General features: G+C 42.7%; 1 protein-coding gene across 1 annotated transcript in view; it reads right to left on the bottom strand.

The window, feature by feature from the left end:
- Positions 1 to 273: 273 nt before the first annotated feature.
- The window catches only part of SORCS3 (sortilin-related VPS10 domain containing receptor 3), a 224577-nt gene continuing 214282 nt past the window's right edge, over positions 274 to 10568 (bottom strand). Inside the window, exons 24-28 of the mRNA XM_009328454.1 lie at positions 9416 to 9547; positions 7419 to 7518; positions 5156 to 5261; positions 938 to 1098; positions 274 to 338 (exon numbers count right to left, since the gene is read on the bottom strand). Coding sequence (XP_009326729.1) covers positions 274 to 338; positions 938 to 1098; positions 5156 to 5261; positions 7419 to 7518; positions 9416 to 9547 — 564 coding nt within the window. The remainder of the gene's footprint in view (positions 339 to 937; positions 1099 to 5155; positions 5262 to 7418; positions 7519 to 9415; positions 9548 to 10568) is intronic.

The raw sequence follows: 10568 nt of genomic DNA, 5'->3' as shown, positions 1-10568 counted from the left end.
TTTGAATACTTAATTCCCATTCTGTATTTAATAGGAGGCTGGCATTCAAATCCATTCATGGCTTTTTCTTTCTAATCTGATGAGTATTTTCCTAAATATGAAGAACCCCTGCTATTTATGAATGCAGCCCTGGTAAATAGGAAAAGCCCACCCCATCCCCTCCCAAATGATAATAATGACATATAACTCTTTCTTTTTTCATAATAATAATAATAACAATAATAATTACAAATAAAAAGTCAGAAATGTTGTAGACCAAGTGGATTCTCAGTATTAAACACTAGTGCAGTTGGGGATTTCCTTTGTGCTTTCACTGTTGGCAATTGTTGAGATGCTTCCTGTGGAGGAGAAAATGGAGAATAGAGTCAGTGCAGTGGCTTCAACAGTTTGGTCTATATTGCTTCTCACTCCTTCTTAGGATGTGCTTGTGTAAGTGTAAAGACAGAAAAGGTTCTTAAAAGTAACACATCTTTTGTATTTGCAATAAGCATGGAGCATGCAGAAAACCTGTTACTACAGCTCAGTTGACCAGCAGTAAACTCGTTATTAGGGACATAGTCACTTGTAATGATAGCACATCAACAGTGTAAGCTTGGCTCAGCTGATTCTTCTGAGCGTTCAGGGAATTTGGGACCCCTCCACAGGAGAAACAGGGTCATGAGCAGGCATAGCTGTGAGCCACAGCCATTACTAACTCCTATATACCTATTGCTGTTTCCAGGTTCCTACCCTGGTTATGTAACACTGTGAGAAAAGGTGAAAAACTGTAAGAAAAACTCCCTGTTACCATGTTGCAGAGGGAGATTTTTTTCCCCTACCTCAGTGCCTCAGACCCTGCTTGTACCTGGGGCCACAGTCACTGCCTCTCCTAATACCCCAATAACCAACATCCTCACCCAGACTGTGAAACAAGCTCCAGCTGAGGGCTGTCTCTCACCCATCACTCGCGTGTCCAGCTCTTTGTCCATCAGCTCCTCAGGGTCTGTGAACTCACTAAGAGTTATTTTGGGGGCATTTTCACTTTGGCTGACAGAGCCAATCATTTCCTGCTCCTTGTCATGCTGAACTTGGGCATAGATGTTAATCCAAGGGATTTTCCTGTGCAGGAAAGGAAAATGAGAGGTTATATTTTGTAACACAGGGATCCTTGGCATGTCATTGATTAATCAGACCAATTAAACTGAGACCAATCCCACAAATGCAGCACTGGCAGTGATGCAAAGTATCAGCTCTCAGAATGGTGAAAGCACCACAGTGATGTTCAGCTCTGAAAATGCCATTAGCACCCACTAATTCCAACACGAGTCTAAAGCTACCCCAAATCTCTCAGGCCACTGACTTCCTATCCTGTGCCCAAAGGCTCCTCCAGCTGTAAATCTAAATGTTCTGGTCCTGCCCTTTTAAATGAGAAGTTGTGCACACAGTGGACACTGTACACCCAGTTCAGAGAGCAGCAATCAACTAAGTACAATCAGCTGCAATTGCCAGCTCCCTCAGTATTTATTACATGATCAGCGGTGCATTAGAAATCAAAAGTAAAAATCAATTTGAGCACTACTATCAACTGAGAAAAGAATTACTAGGCTGGTTTCTATCGACAGGCCCACACTGACTCAGTAGGAATTGCCACATCAGAAAAAGTTATAAAGAATTGGTCCTGCCTCGGAGTACAGAAAGGATTTGGACCTCATAACACCCACCCAAAGTCTATTTGTTACCATTTCATTGCAAAAACACTTTGCCATGCTACGGATCATACAAGCCTGCAGGTACTTATTTTCCCTTGCTGCTCAGGAAGCCAAGAAAGTGAAGGGATTATTTCTTCTTCCTTCTTCCAAGAGAAGTTAACTTGGACTGCTAGAATGATATCTTGAAAGTCAGTTAGTTAGACAGATAGTTAGATAGGCCTAGATGGATAGATAGATAGTAATCCCTGGGGGAATGCAAGTTTAAAATGAGAACTGAAAAGCAATGTGTTAAGCACCGTGGGGGTTGCTAGGACTATCTGCGTGTTGTTGCCTGTTGGAAGGTGACTGACTCTTTTTTCTAATGCCCTTAAAAGGACTCTGTGCCATGCAGTCCACACTGCTAAAATAAGGAAAATTCAGAGAATTTTTTCAGTTCCTTAAAGCACACAGGAGAAAGAAAGAAGATGTGTTCAAAAGAGGCTATATAAAATGCCATCTCTTTATACTAACCCTGTCTGCTGTTGGATATGTCAGAGACTGAAAGCAGTGGAAATTGTCTCAACTCTAATGAATTCAATAGACCTATACTGATTTCACACCAGTGAAGTCCTGACCTCAAGCGACTTGTGCTATTGGCTTGATTTGGCATTCTGTTCTTAACCAGCAACAAGTCAGGACATATTTAGGATGTTTAGCAGCAGTTAACAAACTTCACATTTTTCTCCCTTTCTCCTACCCTCTCTTTCTAACCTTCAGACATGCCTTATCTAGATCTTCTAGATCACTAGAAGACATAAGCACTACACAGGGAAAGCACACATTGGATGAGAGAGGACAAATACACTCCCATAGGATTTAAGTACCTAGAATACGTCTGGAGGTGTGTAGAGATGTGGACATGAGGACATGCCTGGAGATATTGGAAGACTTAGTTTCACTTTCAAATAATGCAATGGTAGAGAAGTGATAGTCTTCTGAGATTGAGAGGAAAGGTGAGAAAAGTTCTTTAGAGTTATGAGGCAAAGAGCCTCCAGGTACTTCAGAGAGTTAGGGAAAAAAGAACTGAGACAGCCGTACATATGTGCATCCATACACACATAGCTAATCCTGCTGTGCCTCCCACCACGGACACAGGTGGCCACAACGTCCCACCGCACGTCTCTGAGCACACACACACACTCCTGCACTCCTGTCCCAGGACACATACACACAGACTGCCCCATTGCCCCACTATTACTCACCACCCATAGACACATAGTATTGACCTGCTATATGCTCAATCTCCCAGAAAAGAAACAACCTTTTTACAGATTATTTCCCTACTTTTCCCCCTTCCTTCCTTTTCCACCCAGATCTCCTCAACAAGCATCTCTCTGGCAGCAGTGTTTAACATGCCCACTGAGTCTATAACTTGATGGACTCATAATAAGGAGTCTGTGTGCAAATCAGCAAAGCACTGGTTCTATAAATTTTTAGAATTAAAAATTCATGCAGGCCCATGCTCTTCCCACAACCTTTTCCTGTAAGCAGCAGTTCTGTATTCAGGCTGGGATCACCGTTAATCAGAAAAGTACATATTGCTAATGGACCTCTGCATCACTGAGAGCTAGAGGAAAGCTTTTGTTTTCACCTCCTTTTTCCATTAAGAACTGTTGCATGCTCCCACTTCTGATCCATTAAGCCAGAGGTTTTAGACAGAGCTGAAAAGTTGCTTTCTGTTCTGAAAAATCAAGCTAAGGATACTCTGGGTATCTGACCCAATCCTAAACTTTGTCAGTTTGACAAGGGTTTGTCCTCTTTGGGACAGAGCAGTTAAGAGGGGACAGCAAGTTGATGAGCTTTGGGCTAAGCAAAACTGATGCTTTAACCACCTTCCCCCTCATCCCCAATTTGTAATGCATTCAATTTTCACACAGATTTTAACAAGGCAGGGTCTTCCCAGCCCTGGAGCACAGCACAAGGCTGATGGCTGCTATGCTCAAGGCTCAGGATGCTTAAGTAGTACAAGAGTCAGTTTTATGAGCTGTAGTAGCATAACATGACCTGGAGACTGCCAAAGCGAAGTGGATTACCAAGCTCCTTACTGCTCTCTGGCAGCCAGAATATACAGATCCTTCTTCCTGGTAACTGATCCCTGACCACAGAGTCAAAGACATTAGGCCAAACCTAAGAAATCACCTCACCAAGACACAAAAGAGAGCATGTCTTACAAAGAGTTGTACCTACATCTTGATACTTCTCCCAGAGAGACTTCTTTGCCCTCCTCATCCTACATCAGGGAATGAGAGAAATCATTGGCTGCCTCCCCAGCACATTATTAAATCAATGCCTTAAACAAGTCCCATGTCCATTTCCCCATTCACCTGGGAAGCTGTATTCCACCTCACAGAAGCAGAGAGAGGGCTTCAGACTGCAACAAGCAAGGCACGCTGAAGACCTGGAAATCTGCACCTGAGCAGATTCACACACGTGGGTTCTCTGGGAATTGTCCTGGGCCACTGAAGTCAGTGGTAGCTTGGTAACCGATCTTGGTGTGCACAGGAACAAGCACTAGAAGCAGTGCCACCCACTGATTTTGACAATGGTTAATGAAAGAGGTTAGAAATGAGGGGAACTTTAAACCTGGAGACTAGGATACACACCTGTCTTATCATTCCATTTTGAATATTGTTTGTATCCCACTAACATGCTTCTAATACAGTATTTTGCCACTGGGCAGGATCTGGGCACATAGACCATTTAACACAGTAAGTATTGTACTGAATGCAAAATTCCTCCTAAGGAGCTCCATCTGCCTAAAATATGTTTTCATAAGGCAGCCCTTCAGCAAACAGGCCATTCTTATCCCATATTTTGTTTCATAGCTTGCAGCAGCAAAGTGCCATAGGCCACCACAGGTCCTGCCTGCTGCCTGGAAGCAAAAGGTTTATATTAACATCTGGCAAAGAAAATCTCAGCACAGATTCCCAAAGGCATTTTGATGCTTACCACAAACCTTTCTGGCTTTGAGTCTCCCTCCCTTAACATAATCACACCTGTTCCTCTGCAAGACTAAACTATTCACTTTGGAACATACAAATGAGATACTCTTGCACTAAGGCAGTTGGCCAGATGGATATAGACTGTATGAAGACACCCATCGTGACTTTTTACTAAGTCTGCATTGCGTAGCTCAGTACTCAGTGAGCACACAGGGTACCGTTTCTGGTCTGCGGTTCAAACAAATCTGCTGAAGCAGTTCACAGCTTGATTTCTGAGCTCTTGGTGAGCTTTCAGAGCACCAGGTTTGTGGTGGAACGGCAGTAGATGGTCTTCTCTATACATATGAGAAATAGGGAACTATACTGGTCTAAGCCTTAGGCCAGCGTAACTCGCTTTACATCTGCAATCCAGGCACTGCTCTGCCTAGACTGCCTGTAAACCACCCAGTGTCTCCTTCTCCCATCCCCCAAAGTTTCTCAACTTACCTCTTGAATTTGTAGATTAAAAAAACAGCCAAGCCTACAAACACCACAGACAACAACATCAGCATTGCCGAACTGCTATGACCTGTGCTGGAATCAACAAGGGGTGCTGCAGGAGGAAAGGCAGAGCATTACATTTACAAGATATTATTAGGGAGCACATAACTACCAGAGAGTTGAGCTCAACTCTGTCTTTGCCACATCTGCTTTATCACCGCTGCATGGTGGATGCTGTTTTCAGCAAGACCAATCAGTAGGAAACAAATTGACTCTCTTGTCCTTTGAAAGCCAAAGACAGTGCAGTCTAACATCTCAGCGAAAAGGCACAGCAAGCCATGCTTAGCTGAATGGCTGATCACTCCTGTGTTAACACTCTGGGCTATTTCTTTTCAGGTTTTTCCAGGGACTGGAGTGGAAATGAAACTTGTGAAGTGTGGCTTAATGCATGTCTATTCCCCTTTGGGGGATAGGTAGGATGCTCTCCTACCTCAGAGCATCCATGAGCAGCATGACTCCCATCCTCCAAGGACATGTGTCTGTCTCACGTGACAGGGATCCAGTCTTGTGAGAAGCCTCAAGGTTCATCCTTATATTGGACCTTACAGACTTTTTAACTGAGCCAGTTTTCATAATGTGGAGGAGCCCAAAGCAATAATCCTAGACCCAAGCACGCACTACATTATAACATTTTTGAGATTTGATCCATCTATCCTTGACATTTTTGGTGGGCTAAATAAAATGTATTACTATACCTTGTTTATGCAGCTATTCCCACAGCTCATCGGAGCAGACCATCTTAACAGCCTGAGCACTGTGCTGAGAATCAAGAGTCTGTTGAGAAGTCTCTAATGATGCGCAAATGATAAGTAGCAGCTGAGTGTTTCTCAGTCTGCATAAATATTTGGTTTTGGTTTTTTACTGTTCTCTATTCTTTTTCTGTCACCCAGAAGATGGGAACAAAGTCTATGCAAATAGAGTCACTTCTGGTTCCATCGCCAAATTTCCACACCTAAGTGTCTGACCCTGCCAGTATTCTGCTTCTACTACTTACACAGACTCTTTCATGGAAAAGAACCGACTGTCATTTCACCTGAGTCAAAATATTATGGGAACAGTCATGAAACAAATGCAGCACCCCCACTGGGTGTGTGTGCGAGAACAGTTGAGCACTGTAAGCTAAATCCACGCTTTCCGGTGTCTTACTAGAACAAACCCACATTCTGAACCTGGAGACTGCAGATATTTGGATCTCATTCCCAGTTTTACAAATTAATTCATTCCAGCCTACTCCTATTAACATCTGACTCTCATCCCCAAACAACAGTCAGAGAGTGAAGGCAAAAAGGCATTAGCTGTAGGATAGGTCATGAGCCTTGGTTTAGCCCAGCTCTTGGCTCTCTGAGATTCTCATGTAAAAAGAAGCTGAAGTGTATTATCCTGGGACATGAATCCCAATCTTTTGGAGAGGCTATCAGCAATGACACATGCACAAGATCCCACATTTTAGATAATTGCAAGGGCAGCCATAAAAAGCAAGGGCAAAAATAAATCCATCCTCTCCTCTGTAGTCATCACTCTGTAGTCATCTCAGCAATAGCTGAGAGCTTCACACTAGGTTGGCTGAAATTCTCAGCAGTAGCTGAGAGCTTCATAGTAGGGTGGTTTAAAGCAAAGGGGGTGATGAAGCTTAAAGTGACTATTCATTACCCTGCGAAAATGGAGATAGGTAGCACTGAAAGTTTATTTAACTGAAAGTTAAATAAATTCTGATTTGTAGAAGTCAATATTCAGGCATATATTCCCCATAAGAGGCCTAGATCTTCTTTTCACGAGTACTTTGCCCCTATAAAGTTTCTTGGCTAGTCGTAACATTAACAAGCTCTTTGCAATAAGTATTTGATCCAATATCCATGGAAGTTAGTAATACTCCCACTGAATTCCACAGGTGCCCAATGAGGGCTTAATAGAACACCATTCACCTGATTTTCTAAAACGCTTGAAAAATATCAATGCACTAGTTAATTAAGCCATAGGGAACTCTTAAAAGGTACTTTTAATACTTGTACAAACTGGTGCATGAAGATGCCACTGCTGGATTCCGTTTTTAACACTTCCTGCTTCTACCACAGAAAATGACTCAATACAATCAGTCCTACATATCCCAGTAGCACATACCAAATTGTGAGTGCTCGAATGTAGACTGGTTCTCCTGGAGTTGTCTGAAGCCTCAAGAGAACCACAGCTATGCATTTGACTCCACACTCACCTAATGTTAACTGAGTAACATACACAATGACTTCAACACCAGGCTTCAGTTCAAACTGGACCAGGTTCTGGTTGAGAGCATTAAAAAGGATTTCTACCACCTGATGAAATAATAAGAGATACAGGTAGTTACAATATAGAAAACAGCAAGCTCTGGAGAACATTCAGGACTGCATGTAGCCTGTGAATGGTAACTAACATCTCTTACTGGCTTCAGGAAGAGAAGGGAAATGAGAGACTGAGGAAGTGGAGAGAAACATGTACATGTGCTTTAGACGGAATTGTGTGTTATTGCATGCAAGTCCCTACAGGACTTTTGAGACTCACAGAGTGTTATTATACCTCTCCTGGGAAGCAAACCAAGAAAGTTGGCAAATTTTCTTTTCTTTTTTGTGGGGGTAGGGGAGGAAGGAAAAGAACTAAGGATCTTTTCACCCTCCACAATGTCCTGCGAGTTTGATCTAATGCACTTGGAAACCACTGACATATTGGCCTTTCATTGGTGGATGATGGAACTGAGTTAGGTAGTCCAGCCTAGTAACATTTCTTTACTCACATTGATTCAAGACAATCCTAGTGATGTAGCTCCTGTTTAAATAGGCTGAGACAATACAGTTTTGAAGATTAATGGCAAACTTGCAATTTTTCTCCTTCATTTAGAAGAGGGGCCTTGGACTGGAGTTTACTCATGGCTCAGCAACCCAGCTATGATGTGTTATTTGGTTGCTTCAGAGCACATACTTGGTGTGTCACACTGGAGTCTGAGTTTGTTAATGCCTGGTCTCCCTAGAGTAGTTCTGATGGTAGGGCACAGCTACTGAGTGGTTCTGATGGCCTACTCTCCAGGGCAGAGCTCCTCAAGCAGAAGCCAACAACAGGTGCCAAAGTACAACTGAGTAGACCATCAAGTAAAATTAGAGCACTAGAGCTTCAGGCCTTATGATCAGCTAGTCAGAAAACTGTTCTGAGATGTCTGCATAATACTGATATATGAAATATTGACACAACACCTTGTTCAGAGGGAATTCTAATATGGGTAGATCCTACTGAACAGGATGGAAATGACTCCAAGAAAATCTCTCCAAAAAGCCTTCCAAACCTTCCCACCACAATGCATCTCTTCTGCACACTCACCACCATAAATTTAAGAAGCCAGCTTTGCTAGCTTCCTAGGACAAATGTACTACTCAGAGGGGACTGACTTTGCTCAGTGGGTGACGAGAGCTTCCACAGAATTCAGTCCTCTGAATTACTTAATGTTTGATTACAGAAGAGTTACTCCTCTAAGAGTTACTTGGAGATGGGCTCACACATAGCTTGCACGCGGTAAAAATGCTGCATACAAGAACATTAGCTAGAGCTAAGCAGCATTTCCAGCAGTACTTCACTCCTTTGCCTTTATAGAGCCGATTTAATCACTTGGTAATTCTAGCATGAAAGCTTCAGCAGACTAGTGCTGTTGTTCCTAGCTCTTCCCTTGCCTGCATATCACTGTTGCTATTCATCACTGTAATTACCTATTTATCTAAATGGATGGATATTGTAACTTCCAAATATAGTTTGCACACACCATTCGCTGCTGCAGAAAAAAGAGGTCTTGTTCCAGTGATATACGAGTTGAAGAGCCTGATTTATTTTTAGTAAACCTCAGTATATTATCTTGCTGCTTTGGCCTCTGTCTATCAGCATTCCTCCAGGGAATAGAGGGAGTACATATTCAAGGTTCCTTTGGCCATAACTACTGTAATAAGGACAGACTACTGATCTAGGAAGAACCACTGTTGGTAGACTGTGACGTATCTCAGTGACGTATTAGAAAAGCCCATTTTTCCTCTGAAAATCATTTTCCTTAATGCCATAAACTATACTGCCACAGTCCCAGAAGCATCCAGTTCCATCACACTTATTGTAAGTCATTTCCGATGCTGTACAAGTTAAGGGGCCCATCTGCAAATGGTATGATAGGAATGAATGTTCCATGAATCCTTCTTTCCTTACTTGCTCCAGATCAGCCTCACTGCTTTTCCTCCTCTCTGTCGTGTTTTTATGGGGCAGTATGAAGAGTTCAGCAGAAGTAGGCAGCCCAGGAAATACAGCTACCAAGATCTGTTCATCAGGGATACCAGTCACCTAAAAGAAAAGTAAAAAGGAGGTCTCTAGCTGCTATTCTGTTACTGATGTTTCCATTCACTATGGGAAACTGTACTCCCATCAAATTGTTATTTGCCAGTTCCACTGTAGGTGTTGTGGTCCTAATGAGCTGTTCTGCCCATTTGGTGGGTCAGAAATGGAGGTTCTGCTAATGATTCACTCTACTTCATTTCTAGAAGTAAATGTAGGCTTAACAACACCCCTGAAGCCAAAGATCTCAACCCAAAGTGCAAACCTACAGTGTCTCCAGATCTGAATTTTCCATATAGTCCTTCTCACTACAAAAGAACGACCCAAAGTCAGATCCAGAGAGTCTGGCTCAGAGTGACCACTGGAAAGTATGCAACCAACAGGGACATATGAAGAAAATTGCCTGCAGTCACCTCCTAGTATCAGGTTATGGGATCCACATTTGCCATACATGAATAACTTAATGTCTCCAGTGAGAGACTTTTTTCTACTGGGGCTGATCAGGAGGGCTGTACTAGGAACTGCTCAGTTTGCTGAACCAAGAGTCAGTTCCACACGACTCTTACAACTGTCTTCAGCATGACCTGCCCACTGAGGCTACTGCCCTCTCTCCCCAAATCCAAGCTTGCATCCTCAGTAGGGCAGGAAGCCTCTCCTCCCTCAGAAAGTCTCTGCTCTATGAAGCTAACCCCATTAGCTCCCTGGTCCTACCCCACCTCAAGTTCCCTGGCCTCATTCCTGAACTGAAATATATCAATGGGACAGCCCATTCCTGGTGATCCGTCCTATAAGCATAGGCCACAGATTGCAACCAAATAGTCACAAAAGGATATACAAGCAAGCACTTCTACATGATTTCTACTGTTGTCTGTAACCATTCATAGTTACAACCTAATTAATTTTTTTTTTTTTCTGCAAGCTTGACTCTGAATACAGTAAAAGGGAACAACAGTTTAAACAAATGAACTTAGTGTTTTCTCAGGATGGGAAAACAATCAAGGAAACTCTTATAAACTGTGAATTTTGAGTG

The sequence above is a fragment of the Pygoscelis adeliae genome, unplaced genomic scaffold, assembly GCF_000699105.1.
Source record: "Pygoscelis adeliae isolate BGI_AS28 unplaced genomic scaffold, ASM69910v1 Scaffold317, whole genome shotgun sequence".
Lineage (NCBI taxonomy): Eukaryota > Metazoa > Chordata > Aves > Sphenisciformes > Spheniscidae > Pygoscelis > Pygoscelis adeliae.
The sequence above is the reverse complement of the archived record's forward strand: the minus strand, read 5'-3'. Positions and strand labels throughout refer to the sequence as shown.